Source organism: Oenanthe melanoleuca, chromosome 12, assembly GCF_029582105.1.
Source record: "Oenanthe melanoleuca isolate GR-GAL-2019-014 chromosome 12, OMel1.0, whole genome shotgun sequence".
NCBI lineage: Eukaryota > Metazoa > Chordata > Aves > Passeriformes > Muscicapidae > Oenanthe > Oenanthe melanoleuca.
The window spans coordinates 13,137,511-13,157,225 of record NC_079346.1 but is presented as its reverse complement, the minus strand read 5'-3'; the positions used below and the strand labels follow the sequence as shown (position 1 = coordinate 13,157,225).

The 19,715-nt window shown below is 37.0% G+C and overlaps 1 protein-coding gene across 1 annotated transcript in view; it reads left to right on the top strand.

Annotated features, from left to right (window-relative positions):
- Positions 1–19,715, top strand: part of CACNA1D (calcium voltage-gated channel subunit alpha1 D) — a 164,218-nt gene that overhangs the window by 106,985 nt on the left and 37,518 nt on the right. The window contains exons 21-31 of the mRNA XM_056501221.1: positions 956–1,015; positions 4,999–5,105; positions 6,187–6,274; positions 6,763–6,870; positions 7,036–7,088; positions 7,336–7,482; positions 8,148–8,349; positions 9,468–9,626; positions 10,305–10,415; positions 15,799–15,882; positions 16,213–16,296. Coding sequence (XP_056357196.1) covers positions 956–1,015; positions 4,999–5,105; positions 6,187–6,274; positions 6,763–6,870; positions 7,036–7,088; positions 7,336–7,482; positions 8,148–8,349; positions 9,468–9,626; positions 10,305–10,415; positions 15,799–15,882; positions 16,213–16,296 — 1,203 coding nt within the window. The remainder of the gene's footprint in view (positions 1–955; positions 1,016–4,998; positions 5,106–6,186; positions 6,275–6,762; positions 6,871–7,035; positions 7,089–7,335; positions 7,483–8,147; positions 8,350–9,467; positions 9,627–10,304; positions 10,416–15,798; positions 15,883–16,212; positions 16,297–19,715) is intronic.

Genomic DNA, 19,715 nt, shown 5'->3' with positions numbered 1-19,715 from the left:
TGTCATATGGTTTTAATATTTACCTGTTTTTTCAGCCACACCAAGGGACAGAAGGATGGGATATTCAAGGGAATATGGAGGGAAAAAATATTTAATTTTATTTGATCTAGCATGACTAATTTCTTTGTGTGTTGTCTCTTTATTTTATTTCTCCTTCCCACTTGGTTAGTTGCTGCACCCCAGGAAAGATGTTTCTGTGCACAGTTGTTGGCTGGGTGGATTGCTGGGTCCTTGAGACTAAACTCAGCCTCCTGCAGTCCACTGGTTTAGGTGTTAGTGGTGTGGCCACAGCTCTGGGTGGTTCTGAAATACCTGTTCCTGTGCCTGTTGACAGCAGTGTGGTCAATCCCACAGCCACACCACTCAGATTTCATACCACTGTGCAACTCTTGTGGGTTCCTTCAGATTTTGTACAAATAAATCTCTGCTGTATCCTCCCACTTCAAGGGAAAAGGATTGTGGTGTTGGGTTGAAGTAATTAGTTATTCATTAATTTGCTTTGTGACACTCTAGACAAGCCTATACAGTAACAATATAATGTAGCAGAATTTGGGATAACCTGAACTCTAGAAGCAGCCACTGAACTTTTGTGATGCAGTACTTTGGTGAAAACCACAGACATTATTAATAGATATTCATTGTTTGTTTAGGATTCTGTATCTCTGCTAAAGGCTGAAGAAAGTATCTGTGAAAGCTGGTAGAGGAAAGTCTGAATTGAAATAAATTATTGCCTATTGACAACAATTGAGGGGTGAAATCTAATACCTGAGCACAGTGGCATCTGTTAAATTTTTAAGCAAATAAAAATGGTTGCACAATAGCTGGAATTTTAAACAACTTTGTCTAAATTCTTCATCTATCTACTTAGATTAATTCAGAAATTGTGTATGTGGTCTAAACTGTAAAAATTATTGAGAGATGGATTTCTTACTGTGGCACGTATTATACCTTGCAGATACTTGGTTACTTTGACTATGCTTTCACAGCCATCTTTACAGTTGAAATCCTGTTAAAGGTAATGCATTGTTAATTGCTCCTTGTTAGCTCAAAAGCAGCTTTAGCAATAATGTTTGTAACTTTTTGTTTACCTTCCAGATCCTAGGGTATGCAGATTATGTCTTCACTAGTATGTTTACATTTGAGATCATTTTGAAGGTAACAGGTTGTTAAAGGAAGCTTGTTTAAAAGGATTTTCCTTGTGTGTCACCTGCCAAGAAAAGGCACTTGAAGTGTTCTTCGCCTTTTCTCTAAGCGATCAAAGCTAAACTTTTTTAAACTAGAGGATTTTTTTTATTTGACAGTTCCTCATAGTTTTGATTGGTTATTTTTTTTACCATTGGGTGCATGAAGAAGCTGATTTTTTATCATTACATCAGTTTAATAATTCATTTTTTACCCTTTTTAAACTTGCAGTTTTCAGAAAAGGGAAAAATAAATCACTGCGCATGAGCTTTTCCTTCTCCTTGCTCTGGCATTTCTGAGAGAGATAATCAGTCTTATAAGGAGGGAGCATGTAATTTCTCATTTATTTTGCTGAACTATATCCACAGAGCTAAAATAGTAGATGACTATTTTCTTGCAATAGGACTTGCAAGATATCTTGCATTTATCTATCTACACACTAAGATACTTTGCATTTATCTTGGGCATACATTTAAATTCACAGACAGGCATAATTATGCTTGCTTAAATGTATTACCCATGCATGAGCCAAAATTGGCATTTTAATGTATAGTTTGTGTACTGATTATTAAGAATATCTATTGGGGTTACTCAGATTTTCAGTATACAAGATTTACTCTGGTAAAAAAATAAATAACCAAAAATTGCATTCACATGAAACAAAATGCTGAACAAAGAAATAAAATTTTTCATTGGAAATTGGCAAAATGTTTTCTCAGATATTTACATGATTCAGAAATGTTTCATGCCATGCTTATTCTCACCACAAGTTTTAGGTTGAGTAACCCTGATTTATACACTTAAAAATTTCTGGCTCACTAAGAATCTGTACATAAACTATGCATTTCCAGTTGAGGATTAAGCTTAACAAAATCTCTTCTCCCAGCTTTTGCTCATATTGCTGTGCATACTCTTCACAATGCAATTTGATTAATACTAATCGGTGCAATATTTGGGCTGTTTACAAGATAAGCTGTACTGTAAGTAATAGACTATTCTTATGCTTGTGAGTTTTCTCCCAGGCTTAATGTTTATCCCCTTATTTCACATTTTAAGCAGTGAGAAGCTTGCTATAGAATCGTTTGTAGCACACTAAAATAAATATCCAGTGGTTTTGCTGCTAGAGAAAGACCAAACTAAAGGAGAGAATGAAGCATTGAAAAGAGCTGTAGCATTAAATCAGACTAGTTCCCAACTCTGAATTTGAGAAGCCATAAAAATATGTTACCATTATACCTGTGGCAGAAGAAAGTAAACTTCTATGTGCTCTGACCAGCAGGTTCACCAGCTCCTGCAGTTCCATTTGTGTTTTTCTAGGAAGCAGAGGAATTATAAAGAGCAGGATAAAGAGGCATAAGTGGATGTGTTAAGAAAAACAACATTCCTGCAAATTGCAAAAGATTTTGGCACTGAGCAATTTATGAGTTATCCAAGGGAAACAGGAAACTCTAGAGCTTGGGCTGCTGAAATCTGGAATTGTAAAGATTACAAGGAAAGAAGAAGCTACATCACAGCCAAAAATGTTGATGCTTCTGACTCTGGTTTCTCCAGGAAGCTCTGTAGTGCATTCACACATAAAAGAAAATAAACTGTACCATACAAATTCAGACACAGAGCCTGCTTTACTAACATGTCTCAGATTCTGGCTTTGCTTGCTTGTGGCTGGGGCCTTCCATGTCCTCTGCTGTGCTTCCCACAGTATCCAAGCTGTACAGAGGTTGTGTTCTGCAAGGACAAAATGCAGAACTAGACCTGCAGTAACAATAGCATTCCTTAATTTCCAGGCAAAAGACATATGAAACTGAACTTGGGATAAGCAGAAGCAATGTTAGCAGCTGTAGTGAAGAAAGTTGTACAAAAACAAGCATTAAACCAGAGTAACTCTCAGCATGTAGGGAGTCTCTCTGTGCACTTACTGCTCTCAAACAAGGATTCCTACATTGCACATTGTTGAGGGTATGAATGAGGATGTGAATAACAGAAAAACTGCAACACCACTTCAAAGCATTTGAGAATTCTCTTATGTAATCCCTGCATGACATTGAAATTCACTTTATCATCCTGTTTGGACAACTTGGGAAAGGTGAAAACATCAGAGCAAAGGTCAAGTTAGGGATTTGTGCTTTTTACCTCCCCCTACTGTGCTGATCCCACACCATTTAAACTTAATGAAGAGCTCTAGCAAATGCTTCCACTGGGATTTGTGGTGATTGGAGTATATCTCCATGTGAAGATGGGGAGATATGTACCTCACTCGTACTGTAATGTCAATTATTGACCTAATTTTTGTGGGAGTTGTTACATGAAGCTTTGTGTGCTGCTTATATCATACACAATGTAAATGGGTAGTTGTAGATAGATGCTAGTTTGATATTCAGAGTTATTTTAGTGCTCGCCTCCCACCAATTTTGATGAGTTTAAAAGTACTCTGTGCAGCTGTAAGTGAAGGAGATTAAGGAGATTGATTAATTTTTGCTTCCAAAAAAATGCATCTTTCCTTTGCAGAGGTTCAGCCTTTACTGGTGGTAATGGTTTGCTGTGCAGAAGGGCTGGAAATGTCTGCACACTGAGCAGGGATGCAGTGCACTGAGATGGCCATTGTCTGTAGCTTTGCTCTACACTGGGGAGCAGTCCTGAAAGCTGCAGTAATCTGCTGTGAGGAGAAGTGAAATGAAATCTCTTCCCCACTCCTTGAGGGACAGAATAGAAAGTAAAGGGATTAAAATGCACAGTCAGCATGGGACATTCTCTAGATGGCATCAAATGTTCTTACCTGTGGAAAACAAGGAATAACTCAGTACACAGGCTCTGTAAGAGGATCTTGAGGCTGAAGAAATTAGAATTCATGTGACTGAGCTGACTACAAGGTGTTTTTCACAGGTATCCTTATTTTTGTTATGAGTTTTGAGTTTCAGTGTTTCAGACTTAATCCATAACTATGGAAAGACAATGCAATATTCTCTTCAGCTGGTGAGTCTGTGCACCTAATGGTTTAATTGGATTCCTCTATGCATTTTTTAATTGGTACTTACTACCATTATGGTAAGAAGTCTAATTCATGGATTTAGGAGTCAGATCCAGCTTTGTGAAACCCAAAACCATATGCCCAGGTGCTGGCTGCAGCCATAATTAATAGAGCCACTAGCACTGGCTCCTAATGAAACCTGCAAATGATGCAAGATCCACTTTGTAAGCTCTTTTCATTTAAATATAGGGACAGAAAACAAAAATTTTGAGAAAGCCCAAAAGGAACAGCAGCTTTTGATATTTCCCACAGAACAGCAAAATTTAAGGACTTCTGGCTACACAGAATACAAACAATCTATTGGTTGTTCCAGGTGTTCCTATACTACTCCTCTCTCCCATAAGCCAAAGCTAAACAGCCTTGTGATGCTGCCTTGGGACAGCCTGGTTCTGCTCCTGTACCAGTTTTGGCTCCCAGGTGTTTGCATTACATTTTCAGTATGAATAATTAGGAGTCAGGATTTGCACCCTGCAGTTTAGTAAACTTGGAAATCTCAAATGTTTTTTGTTGCAGTTTTTCTAACAGAGGCCAAATCGATTTTTACACAAAATAAAACATTTGTTGACATCAGAAACAATTGGCATATTTTTTAATGTTGCTTGAGCAGAATTTTTCTGACTTAAATGAAAGATTTAATGTATGTACAGGGGTTGTTTTATATCTCAAAGGATTTTAGAAAGTGAGATAGTATTGTATGCATTCACACTCTAGGCAAGTGTCTTGTAAACAGCCTAAATGTGAATTTGAATAAATTGAAATATAGACTAAGTGTGTAACAATTCTATTTTTAGATGACAGCTTTTGGAGCATTCCTTCATAAAGGGTCCTTCTGCAGGAATTATTTTAATTTGCTGGATTTGCTGGTTGTGGGTGTTTCTCTGGTATCATTTGGGATTCAGTAAGTACTATACTTATAATGTGAATGATTTATTTTTGCTCTGGGGTTTGATACTGAAGTGAGTGTTTCAGCTCCTTTTGTTCCCCCACGGTGTGTGGGTGTGCAGTGTCAGTGCTCAGGGATGGGGCTGGCAAGAGGGAGTGCTTTTCGTGAAGAATGTTGTAATTCATCACTAATATGGGCTGGAAACAAATTACTACTTCCCACAGTTGCCAGGAGAACGAGGAGGAGCACCATGTGTGGTGCAGCAGGTATTTCCTGGGGCTTCAGGGGGTTTAAATCCCTTCTCTCCAGCTATTCACATCTGCAATCTGATTTTATGAGCTTAGTTTTTCACTATTGACCTGTGGGGATATGGAACTAGACAGTGTTTGAGGGGGGAGCAGTTGTTCCTTACTCAGGACTATAAGTGGTACTGGAGAGTTTTTTTGTTTTGTTTGTCAGTCTAAACACAGTAAAAGAGTCTAAATGTGCTTCTTGATTCATTGAGTGTTTATTCCATATTAAAAATAATCTGTGAAAGCCTTAGTGACTTAAAGAGAGCAGGGGAGGGTGTCAGGAAGCTGCTCCCCACTCTGAACTTTGCTGGTACCAAAACTCCTACTGCACAAACTTTCAGTTTCACAGAGTGTTCTTTAAAACACTGTGCACTCTCACTCCCTCAAAATGCTGTCCTAGCTACTCATACAGAGAGAATCAAAGTCATCTGAGATATATTGATTTCAGAGTAGTTGGAAATTGAAGGATTCATTGATTTATACAGTGTCTTCAAAACAGCTTAACACTGAAACACTTTGGGGACTATTTTGCTCTATTATAGTATTAGATGAGCTTCTGAGCTGTTCATTCCAAATTTACTTCAGAAATCAAAATTATTCTTATGGTATTTATGACATCAATACTATTTTCTGGTAATAAAGTATCAATAAAGAATAAAAAAGGCTTGTACATATATCTTAAGAGTTCTAGTTGGAGGATTCTTTGTCAAATTTCACATTTCAGGAATTTGCAAGGATATTGTTATTCTGTAATACAATCAGTTACCTTAACAGTAACAATATAATTTTTTTTTTCCTCCTAGATCAAGTGCTATCTCAGTAGTGAAGATTCTCAGAGTTTTAAGAGTCCTGAGGCCTCTAAGGGCAATAAACAGAGCAAAAGGACTTAAGGTGTTTATTTTAATTTTTTAAGTTATATTTTCCATTGGCCTGATCCTTCAATCCTGCCTCAGGTAAAAAATCCTTGCTCAAGAGAAATTGTCTACAGAAGTCCAAAAAGCAAGGACAGAAATCAGTTCCTGATTCTTCAGCATATCTGGTGTTACCCAGCTGAGGTTCTGCCCAGTTAGAGCAGTTTGTGTGTGGAGGAGCTGCCACTGAGAGCAGATTTGGACTGTGATGAACCAACCCATCAGTGCTGTTTAGTTGTTTATCCATGGTGCCTATGGATGTAATGTAATTTCTATGTAATTTCTAGCCAGTTGATGTTGATGGGTCTGTATCAACAGACTTACAGACAAATTTAGAGAACAAGTCAAATCACTGTGTTAGGTGTAATGCTAAAAAATAGTAATTTTAAAAAAGAATGCAGAAATTACTTTTATGATATATAGTCCATAACAAATTGCATTGAAACATATTTTTTTCTTTCTTTCCAGCATGTTGTTCAATGTGTCTTTGTGGCTATTAGAACTATTGGTAATATCATGATTGTTACAACTCTGCTGCAATTCATGTTTGCTTGTATTGGGGTGCAGCTGTTCAAGGTAAGAAACTCTCAGAACTTACAGTGCATCAAGAGAACAAAAGCTGGATTGAATTCTTGTAGTTTAATGCTGGAACTGGGCTGGTCCCATCCTGAACCAATCAGTATAAAAACATGCATTTTGCACATTCTGCATTTTGTCATTGCTTTTTGTTTTTGTGTGTAGGGCAAATTCTACAAGTGCACTGATGAGGCAAAGCAGAACCCCGAGGAATGCCGGTGAGGAGATCTTTGCTCTAAGAATGTGACACTTGATGTTCTGAATAACCTGGGCTGAGTCTGGGCAGGCAGGTGTCAGGACTTTTGGGGCTGTGTAAATTGGTGCTGTCATCTGGATCCCAGCAGAAAACACAGGCTAGCAAGGAAATCAAAGATGAGGAGGCAATATCAGCACAGCTTTGAACAGTGCACTGAGCAGCTGTGAGCTCAGTTCAGTGTTTCACTAATGGCAGCTTCTTTCCCACAGAGGGATTTACATCGTTTACAAGGACGGAGACGTCGATAGTCCCATGGTCAAGGAGAGGGTCTGGCAAAACAGTGATTTCAACTTTGACAATGTCCTGTCTGCTATGATGGCCCTTTTCACAGTCTCCACCTTTGAAGGCTGGCCAGCGTGAGTGGATTCTCCATGTTTGCACTGCATTGTTACAAGGGTTGCATTTTCCAGAGCAATTCATTATCATTTACCAGACATTTTTGGGCAACAAAGCAGTTTTAAGTCGTGGTGTAAAAAGGGAGGAAATTAAAAAACCTATTATCCTGAATCTGGGTATTTATCCCATATTTCAGGAAAAGTAAGAAAAGGGGAACTTTTAAATATTATTTGATTCCCAGTCTTGCTACATATGCTATAGGGAACTGCTCCTCAGTTCTAATGGAAGTAACATGCTTATCCATCAATAGCCCTTAAATAAGGCTAATTTGAAAGTTTTAGGCCTTCAAGTAAACCTTTTACTAAAAAATCAGCAGGACACTCATAGAGAAACCTAGGAAGAGCTAACTCACTATTTCCCTAAATAAGAAAATTTTATTTGGGAAAAGAAATAAATAAATGAAAACTACAACCATTGGGTCATGAACTTAATTCTTTCAGAAAAAAAAAGAATATAACAATGTGTGCTGTGATTCTTCTGGTTTCTATATTCTTGCAAACACTGTCAATAAATAGAAGGTAACAGTGAACATCAGACCATTTCTCAAACCTGTCCTCTGAGTCTGCATATTTTACTATTTTCTCACTTTAATGGTAATAAAGATAAATTTTTTTTTGTTTTTCAGGCTGCTGTACAAAGCCATTGATTCAAATGGCGAGAATGTAGGACCTGTATACAACTATAGAGTGGAGATCTCCATTTTTTTCATCATCTATATCATCATTATTGCTTTCTTTATGATGAACATATTTGTTGGTTTTGTGATTGTTACATTCCAAGAACAGGGAGAACAAGAGTACAAGAACTGTGAGCTGGACAAAAATCAGGTTAAAATAAATTATGAATTCTTAAGTTTTGACAGTAGCCTTTTTTGTTTATGCATGAAGAGCTTCCTTTCTGCTTTGGGGCAGAAGAGGGCACCAAACACATAGCTTAGTATTTATTAATTTGAGTTTTTAACTATCTGGTTATATATTTAACTGGGTATTCAGGTGGTTGTACCTTTCTGTGAGCCCAGCCCATCTGTGTTTTTGTTGTGAGTGGGGTCCACTAAACTTGTTGGCTTCCTAGCATCTTGTTTTTTGGTATCGCATTATTAAGAATACAATCAGGTTATCCTGAGGCAGAAATAGGTTTTACACTAAGAACTGGAAAATAGTTTTTGTGTTCTGAATTGTCTGAAAGTGTGCAAAGTTCAAGAGTTCAAAATGCTCCACTTCTCACCCTCATTTATTTAGAAATTCACAGGGGATATTCAGATTAAAATTACAATAGTCTGTCCCCATTTACAGTTTAATCCTTTGACTGAAAAACTCATAAGTCACAATTTTTCAGGTATTTTTGGCTGACTGTAACACACTTTATTTAAAGAAAGCCAAGCATGAGATTGGAGCCTGCATTCTTTCTGCACCATGTGCCCCATTAGTCAGGGTCTGTAAGAATTCCTCCAGAGAAAAGTAGGAGGTTTTGGGCACTAATATATTATGAGATGAATCCATGATTTTGCTGGGCAATTTAACTGAGCTATTACAAGTAACACCTCCTCAGTATTTATTTTGTTGACTCTAGGGTTTTGTGCTACACAGTCCCACTGGTGGTTGAAAAGGGAGTAAAGACAAAAGTGTTTATAGATGACTTAAGAATCCTGCTAGTACAATACCATTACATACTATAATATATTAGTGTTTAAAGGCAAAACCCTCCAGAATTTCCATGAGCATTAACTGATCTTTGCATGTGTCTGAGTAGTGGATATGGTTAGAGGCAGTAAATAATCAGATAAGGGTTGGTGAGCTCCTAGTGCACTTTATTAATGCTTAGTAATAAAAGGCCCTGGATCAAGAAGGCAGACTGGTTTTGAGAGTTCTATTTAACAATTTTTTCATCACTGTATTAGCAGTTAAGTGCTCAGTTAGTGACAGTTGTTGCTGTATTTGCTTTTCAGCGTCAGTGTGTAGAGTACGCCTTGAAGGCACGTCCCCTCCGTAGATACATCCCAAAAAATCCTTACCAGTACAAGTTCTGGTATGTGGTGAATTCTACTGGGTTTGAATACATCATGTTTGTCCTCATCATGCTGAACACCCTTTGCTTGGCTATGCAGGTAGGAAAAGCAGAAACTCTCTTGAAGCTCTTGGCATAAATTGAGGGGAAGGATATGGATGATATAGTGCCTGTAAATTATGGCAACTTGTGTTTTTTATGAAGCAGAATTTTAAAGAAAGCACTTCTGATCACAGTATTTTTCTGTGACATGTTTACTTGTCTCTTTCTTTCCCTAGTATTTCAGATTTTATAAGTAAAAGCATGGTCTAAGTTCAGTTTACAAAACCATTCTGCTTTTTTCATTAAAGTTGCATTCACTGTCCTCTTAGAAATATACCTCCTACACACTGTGTTATTTTGTGACTACCATACTTTGAGCTTTTTAAGCAGGTGTGACACAAGCTTCTGTAATTTTAAAGCCTTGCATATCAAACCTGAAAATGTTGTTATCTAATACTCCCCTTTTGAGGAAACAATCTTCTCTCTGGAGATTCCCTTAGGATGTTGAGGAATGACAGTTTTGTTCTGCTCAGTGCCTTAACAGAATAGATTCAAACAGTTCCATGCTTGGCCAGAGATACTCAGCTAATCTTCCACCTATATAGAGGTGCTTCATAAATTTTACCAGAAAATGTTTTACTATGCTGTGTTTTTGTCAATTTTTCTTAGGCTGCCTTGCTTTCACTTAATGTTTTAAAGCCTTTGCTTTTCTAAGCATTTTATTTTTCATTCACAGCACTATGGACAGTCTAAGCTATTTAATGATGCGATGGACATTATGAATATGGTTTTCACAGGAGTGTTCACTGTTGAAATGGTTTTGAAACTGATTGCATTCAAACCCAAGGTAAGTTTAAGATATGCTTTAATTAGGTCATCACCACAGGAATGAAGTATAATGACTTTCACACTTGTTGTATATTACTCAAAGAACAAAAAGAACAAACATTTCCCACCTTTATCTATCAGAGAAATTATGAAAGAAACGTAACTCCAGGGAATAAAATGCAGATATCAGAAAAAATCTAACAAAGTGGTTGATGAGATCTGGAATATTTTGAGGTAATGAAAATGTCCCTTTCTAAATCAGATAAATAATTTCCTGTTACAAGCATTATCACGTCTCCTGTTCTGGGTACTACATTCGTTATGTGACACTAATTTAATCTCCAGTAAAGACCTGTATCCTGTATAATTTCCTACTCTACAATGCACATTAATTTATTTAATTTATAAAATATAGCCAGGCATTACAAATAGACACATAAAAAATTACATATGCAATAGCCTTTTTAGATTTTTGTTTTCAGTTATATATACATAATATTTGGTAGAAGGCCCCACACTGAGTGGTTGATTCCTTGTTTTAAAGGGACACTGTCAATATGAATGATGCAGACACGTTTTCAAAAGTAGATTTGCAAGAGAAACTGGTAACTATAATTGAAAAAAAGATAAAACTCCTGTGGCAGCTAATGCAGCCTATTTTTTCAGTTCTCATACTGCATTCATGAAGTGCAGAAGTTAATGATGAAAAAACAGCCTGATTTGTTTTTAATACAATGAAATTAATGTTTATTCTGGGCTATGTAAATAAGTAAAATATGTTCACTTGCTACACTTGGAATTTGAAAAAATGCAGAGGAGTCATTTGAAGTTTACTGCTCTCACCATCCCAGACTGGTACTTTTTATTTTCCATTGCCTCCTTTCAAAGCAGCCAGGATGAGTGCCTGTGGCTGGCTGTGAGCTGTGCCCTTTGCTGCTGAGGATCAGCCCTGCTCTGCTCTGAGCTGGGGGTTTGTGCCCACAGCTGCCCAGAGCTCAGCCTGCAGCAGCTCTCCAGCCTTTCAGAACTGTTTATTCAGCCTGTATTGGGCACTGAGCCTGGCTGTACAGCCTGAGCTGCTTGGTGTAAAGGCAGCTCGTGTCTGCCTGCAGAAGTGAAGGAATGATCCATCCCCTGAGATGCTGAGATGTGAACAGTGGAGCTGGGGGTGAATGTTTACCCGCTCTCCCGTGGTCTCGCTCTGCACTGTCCAGTCCATTGTACATTTCTAATGAACTTATTTGTATTTTTGTGTCAGCTATCTTATTTAAATGCTAAGGGTTTCACATTAAAAATAGCACAATATGAGGCCCCAGAGGAGATAGCTCAGCTGTGTGGACCACAGTGTCATGAGTATGCTGGTTGTGTTTCCTGATCTGTATTTCCTGTTCTATATCCTTGTTTTGCACAGAGGACTTTGCTGCATTTTATCATCTGCTTTTTGAAAGAAGATTGTGAATCCTTGTATGGTTCTCCATGCACTTGTGACTGTAGTCAGAAATAGCAGCTAATGCCAAACACAGTGGTCTGATCATGAGTGTACAAATCACAGTGCTCCATTTGTACTGTGGGCTTCCTACTCGTTAGCAAATGCAATGTCTCAAAACTGGTCTCTAAGACTCTGTACAATTTGAGCTTTAATTCTGTTGCAACATGCTTTCTATCTGACTGGATGCTTTCACTGTGAGACATCCCTGGATCTGAACCCTGAGAGTTGGAAGGGCAGACACTGCCAGTGAAAGGGCCTCATTTCCTGAATTTCGGTCCCCCAAAGATGCAGAACACCTTAAACTTTTTAATTAGCAGGACAAGATTTAAACACCATAATAATCAAACTTTTGAGCAGGAAGGGAATAAAGTATATTAAAGGTTGTTCCTGTTATTCTTTGGAGATTGTAACCTTTTACATTATCAAATACTCTTTAACAAAACCTATTGGAAATGCATATTACATAGTTCATTAATAATCACAAATCAGCTAGCAGCCTTAAGCAGAATTTTAATGTCTTTAATCTAAATTTCAAAATAGATACATGTTTAAAACAACAATTAATTGCTTTAATTCATATCAAGGTTTAATAATAGTAGGAACAATCTGAAACCAAACTTAATGCTTTGCTTTAGGGTCCATGAGGGAAGACTGACAAATTTCTTCTATGTCTATCAGTGGTGGGTGGGTCTCTTAGGCTAGTCTGACAGAATAAAGTTTTATTTGTTAATTTTGTGCATTTAAAAAATTATTTCAGAGATGTTCAAAGCATCAGTTAAAAACTCCATTTAACTTTGTAAAAATAAGAAGAGATAAAACCTGTTAGATTTTATCTCATCTGCTTGACAGTGTCCCCTTAATATGTTGACTAAAGTCCTTTGAAAACGGTGATCTTTTGGTTTTGCTGGTCATATAAACTTAAGGCTTCTGTAAATTATTTATATTCTTCCTATGATATTGTGTTGTGTACAACCAAGGCACTGCAGACTGCCTTCCAGCTCTGAAATGCACAAAACCTGGAGAAGTGCTCAATAGTAAAGGTGGTGCAGAGTGGACTGGGAGATTGGATCACACAAAGCTTTGCAGAATAGAATGAGGCCCTAAATTTTCCATGAGAGCACTAAAAGACCTAAAATATTTATGTGGAAGATGTATGGAAACATATTTTGTTGCTAATTCTCTATGCCTACATATTCCCCAGGATTTCTGATTTTTGTCCTTCGACATTTCTCAATATGCAAATTAGCAAATTTAGCAAATAAGCTAAAAGAACAGGTATTTTTCTTCACATTTGCTAAAATCTGTAACTCAGCATGGTTCAGTGCCTTTCAAAACAAAATACACCTATGGAATAAAAAAAAAATCCATCCATACATACTGTATGTACAGCCTCCTGGTAGCCAGTTGTTGCTTAAACTTGTAATGATTTTCCATGTCGTTTTACATCAGATTTTTGTAAGAAAAAAGGAAAGATGGCTAGTAAGTGAATTGATCTTGGGTCCTTGCAGTGGTGAAAACAACTTATTTGCATGATGTTTATTTGCTGTGACTTGTCCATTCCTCCCTTTTCCAAAACCATCTTTATTTTCTCTTAGTTTTTTGTTTATTTGTATGCTTTTGCTTTACATATTAGTTTGAACAATATTTGTCTATACTGATGGAAAAGGTTTCATAAAATAAATAAATGTGTAAATTATTTTAGCTGTAAAGTGTTTTAGCTGCATTGAATCAAAATGTGATTTTTTTATTTCAGTGCTTTATCTTTTAGCATGTCTAGCAAAGTAACTTTCTACAGCTGAAATTATCCTTTATTTGGAGGACTTTTTTTGGTCCCCATTGCAGAGGAAGATGTATAGCACAGTTCAGGATCGTGCTGATTATGTGTTTGCTGCTTGCCAAAAGTCTCTTATTTTGTGTATACATAGATAAAAATATTGCTATCCTAAAATCAAGGAAGATACTTAGAAATAAGGAAAGTGAATGATCAGGAAGAATATGATGAGAGCAGCTCCCTTTCTTTGGTTGGCAGCTGCTAATCTCATTAGGATTATAAATTTCAGTACTGGGGTAATTCTTAGCAAAATTTTGGGAATGGCTTGTTCCCATGAGCAGGAGGAGTAAGGAGGGAGGAGTAGGGAATTGTGCAAGAGCTCTTTGGAGTGGAGGCATTTCTTCAGGAGGCCAAATCCACAAGCACTGGCTTTTGCCCAAAACTGGAACTAATCCCAAAGAACCAGAGAAGTGCAAAGGGCTGTGGAGAAAACAATACTCTGATATATTTTCCTCTTACAGCCCCTTCCTTAGACAAAGGAATGATTGTAGCAATTTGAGTTATAAAAGAGTAGAATAGGAACATAATGAGCCTTTCCTGAGCCTGCTTCCTCTCTGAGAATGAAATGTAGAGCTGTTGTCTACTGTAGCAGTTCTCTCATAGTCTCCAAGAGCAAATTCCCACTCAAATTAAACATTTTTTCAAATAATAGTGCACTCAGGTGCATTACTGTAAACATGAAATCACTAGAAATTCTAACAGTTCAAAATCTTGAGAAAAATTCCACTCCAGTTCTAAAATCGGTTTTAGAACCAATTTTGCTTTTCTTTGCTAACAACTCATGTAATAGCTTAAACTACTCAGCTAAAACATTATCTTAGAGCAAACAGTGTAATAAAAGTGTAACTAGATATAAGGTTAGATTAGTATGTGTGTAATTTTAAACTTCTTGCTAAATGTATTATTTTAGAGCTTCAATAGTGGCTGAAAAGTTAGTATTTTAAAATTAATTACCAAGAAATGTACATGTACAAAATGTACATTTCAGCTTTTCTCATGTAATGCACATTCCTTAGTCATGGCTGACTGATATTTTAATATATCTGAATGAGGTAAAGGGCAAGTCCAGTGATTTTTGAAGTTCTGGACTTCTATAATAACTAGGAAAAAGCCACATATTGCAGAAAACTCTGGTCTCCATAGTTACCTTAACAATTGTAATACATTTTGATTTGTTCCACACTAGAACCTACCTGGAGGATTCTTCTGAAGTACCTCTCTGCTCAAATGTGCAGCTTTATTCCCATAGTCAGCTAATTGCATGATAGCCCTTTATAGCCCTTTGCAGCCATGTCCCAGTAACACATTCATTTAAAGGCACAAAATGTCAGAAGGGTGATGAAGCAATTTATGAAAATGAGTTTTCAGACACTGGACTGGCTGCACTAACCAAAATAATTGAGAAATTGTTCAGGTTGCTGTGGTTCACTGCACTGGCTTCACTGGCTACAGAATCACCTCTGACTGCAAATGTAGGATGAGCTCCTATACTCCTATACTAGACCTAGTTTATAAATAGAAGATTAAGTCAGTTCTTTAATCTTTATGCACAGTTTCACATTAATAACTGTGTGTGTTTAGCCAGTGATGAGATTGACCCTTTGAGTACTTTTACCAATATTAGATAAGACTTTCACAAAATCCTTGATGTTAAGAAGGTTTCAATTGGCTTGGTCTTGCAGAAATATAACAAAAGGGATCTTGTCCTCATTAGGGTTAGAATATTTATATATATCTGTTAGAATTTTTCAGCCTTGCTAGAAGCCCAAAACCAATTTTGGATGATGGCTTGCTTGCCAACATCATGCTTATCTGATGGTGTGTTCTGCATGTGTAGAGTGTGTGTGTGTCTGTGTGTGTGTCTGTACATGTATATATATATAATTATATATATACACACACATGCACATATATGTTGCTTTTCCTTCAGTAGGCAATATTGTTTGGTTTTGTTTTGTTTTCTCATTAGACCACAGGTTTTGTTTAACTAATTTCTGTTTATGCAAAACTAAACAGAAGTATGCAAATATTTGACATTTCATGTGTAATCACAAACGTTTGCACCCTGCCTGCTCTGTTCAGGGCTATTTTAGTGATGCCTGGAATACGTTTGACTCCCTCATCGTTATTGGCAGCATAGTAGACGTCGTTCTCAGTGAAGCTGATGTGAGTATATCCCAGCTTACTTTCCCCAGTCCCTACTTCTCTTTCTCTGTCTCCCCACTATTTCCATCATCTGGACAAGTCACAGATTTTGATCTGATGTTTCTAAAGTTTTGAGTACAGACCAGTCATAGGTCAATTATGTTGATATGGGAAATAAATAGCCTTTTTTTTCTACCAATTTTTTTTAGCTATGAAAGGGAAGTTTAGATTGTATAGTGGTACATCAGAGAAGCCTAGAGTGTTTCTGTGTTATAACACTGTCCTTTTCTTCTCTTTTTCTGTTTGTGTTTTTTCTCTTGCTCTCTTTCTGCTGAATGCTTGTCCTAACAGCACTATTTCACTGATGCATGGAACACTTTTGATGCCTTAATTGTTGTTGGTAGCGTCGTTGATATTGCTATAACAGAAGTTAATGTAAGTAGCAATTGTTCATGCACTAAAAAGTAATTGCTGTCATCAAGAAATACAGAAAACCTAAACTTAATCCCAAAAAATCCTTTTTTAGGAAAGTGTGTTTAATCCAAAACACTGATACAGATGTTTGCACAAGCTGCTATTGTTTATGTACTTATATAGTTGCACATGCACACAGCACAGTGAGACAATAAAAATTGTTTTTCTATATATGCACAGAAAATATTTTTTAAAGGAATGAAGTTTATGTTACTATCTTACTTGAGGCCCATTGCTTTTTGTAGGTAACTTGACCAAGGTAATTCAAGATTCTGTAAGTTTTCAGTGGCTTGGTTTAACAAATAATGATTTCTTTTTCTGTGAAAGGTTTGGAAGGGTGCTGGCATTCATATCTGCTGAGGCAGCAGAAGAAGGGCACATAGAAAGTCAGGCTTTCTATGCTGTGGAAAATAAAATGTTTATTTTTTTCCCAGTCCTTTTGCTTTTCACATCCTGGAGTAAGGGTTTGGAAGTTTGAATTACTCTTAAAAAACTTGGAAAACTCTTTTACCAGAATTTTGTCTGATGGCCATTGCACATAAGAGGTATTTGGGCAACAGACTCACCTTGAAATTGCTTCCTGGTCTTGTGTTAAACTGTGAGAATCTCATGACTGACTGAATTTCTGACAAGAAAATGGAGGAGCGATGAGAAAACTTGGGAGCAGAAGAACTTAATTCTGACCTTTAGATTTCAGACTGATTTTTCTCATTTCTGTGGGGATGGATCTTTCTCTGCACTGAAGGAACTTGAACTGACAGGGAGGGTCAGTCAGCTCAGAGCCACAGTGTCCCCTTGAGACTTTTCTTAAAGTATAATTATTCTTCATGGAGCACATTTTTAAAAGCTGCCTCTGATTTATTTTTTACTTTTCCCCACTCTGTTCTGTTTAGTTTGTTTTTTTTTTTTTTTCCCAGAAAAGTTTTGCATTTGGACTTAGAGCTCAAGTATTTGCAATTTACCTGTGGTTTCCATTCACAGTAGTATTGATGTAGGTGAGCATTAGAGCATTAAAGGAAAGTAGAAAAACCAATTATTTGGAACAGCTTTCTCTCTTAACTGCAAAAGATATTTGATTGTGAAGAGACTGAGAGATAGCTCAGAGGTACTTCCATGACCACAGGAGATGTGTCTGTGTTCAGCAGTGTATGGGCAGTGCAATTGGACAGCACTAATTGTAACTGGTCACTGCTCAGCTGTCAGCTGTAAAGAGCACTGGGATTTAGCAATTCTCACAGTTGTCTTGAAAATATTCTGGAGACCAGCTGATGATCTCCAAGATAAGTACACACCACAGTCAACAACCAGCACTGCCATTTCTTAGTTTTCATGTTATTCTCACGAGAGAAAAAAATGCTCATCTTCGATTTCTTCTAGTTTTGCACAGCAGACTCTTTGTGTACTAAGCATTGTCTGTTTCTGGTCTTGCCTCTTTCTGTGCTTTGTTTGTGCAAGTCAAGAATGTATTATGGTTTCAGTATGTATTTCTGGCCTTGATTTCCCATTTTCAACATGAATCATTTAATGTTGCAGAGTGTCCCAGGAAATTTCTTAAATATTTACTTTGATTGTTTTGATTCTACTGAACTATTCCTACTTGATTAGTTTAGTGTAAATTTCTGTCATCCAAATCCAGTATTTCAGAATCTTTTCCTCAGTCTTTTTTCAGCAGTCTGTGCCATTCCACCTGTACTCATTATCTAACCCTGGCAGTGATCCTGGGAAATCTACATCTCTGCTGAGATGCTAAGGAGACTTTGTTTCCAATGGGATTTCAAGCGTGATTGAAATAGTACCTGTGAAAATTCCCACTATAGAAACTTGTGAAGCTGAGGAAGCTCAGCCTTGTTTGGGGGCTGGTTTGGAGCAGGGTCAATCACCAGCACAGAAAACCAGCTCTTGTTGCAGCTCTAATGGCAGGGGCACAACCACCTAGACTGAGCAGTGCAAAGGAGACATGAGTGTGAATGCTTCATGTCCTCAGTGTGAGCTAAACATTCCTATGGGATTACAGATGGGATTGCCCCTGCTGTGGAAGCATCAGCATCATTCTGACAGTAATGCTTAGATCCAGTGCAAAGGCCAGTGAGTTCCTCTAGCAAATAAGTTTGCATCTGACCCAGTTTTTACAAGAGAATGGATTGGACTGTATAGATACACACTGCCTTGATTTCACTATTAAATAATGGAAGTTAAATGTTCTCTTTTATTTTGTTGTTAATTTAATTAACATTTTATAAGAATATATATGCTTCCCTGAGGCTGATTCTTCTGATCCAGTAACCTCCTATTCCCACATAATCCAGGAAATTACTATGGTTTGAATATTTTTGGTGCCTGTGGAATTCAACCTTTAATGTATTAAGCAATTTACAGGATTGCTCAACATTCTCAAGGACTGGATCAGTGACCAGCTCCAGAAATGAACCACCTCAGAGCAACATATATTTTGGAAAAAAAAAATAATTCTGTGATTATCTTTTTAATTTACTCTTTCATTTAATATCCCTTTCTTCAACCTCCTTCTTTTATGAACCTAATTGGTTTTCATGTTCATTTTATTTTTAGAAATTATTAGAGGCAAGTATATATAAGTAAACATACATATGGTATAGCAATAAAGAAAATTAAAACCACTACTAAAACCTCTATAATTGCTTCTGGGTTCTTTGGCCTTTTGTATTCAGAAACTTTCACATGATGTGCAAGATCTTGCGTGGTCATAGAAATGGTTCTTTTTCAATTAAAAATGCAGAGTAATTATTGGCAGACACAAAATGTGGTCAGTCCAGTCTGGAAGAGAGACATACATAACTTATAAGAATGAGAGAGAAATAAATTGGAAATAAAATCTGAATACATAAGTTCTTAAAAGGAAATAACATGCAAGTTTCAATCTGGCCTGACTGTATGGAAATTATCTTATTTGTCAGCTCAGAAGCCATTTGGATGACCAACATTGAATGACTTAGAAGCATGATCACATTGTTGCAGTAGTGGTTGTGAAGGTTTTAATTCACATTTTTTATTTAAGTTTCTTTTACCATTCATGTGCTGCCAAAATGTTGAGAAAATGATGGAGAGTTCCCTTTTCCCATCTTTTATGTAAATTATTAATGCCATCTCTATGGGGCTGACTTTATTCTTGACATTAAAAAGACTTCAGGTTTTCTGCTGCAGTAGGGCTTAAAGGAACAGCATTTATTCCTCCCTTCTGAGCCCCTCAGGAAAACCCATCTGTCTGGAATCTTGATCTTGTGCTTGTGTGAGGAGTGGAGGAAAACCTTGTGTCTACCTCCTGAAAGAGATTCTGGATTCATCTTTGAACAAGAGCAGTCCAATTCAGTTTGAGTATCACTTTATGCACCCCTGTCATATGT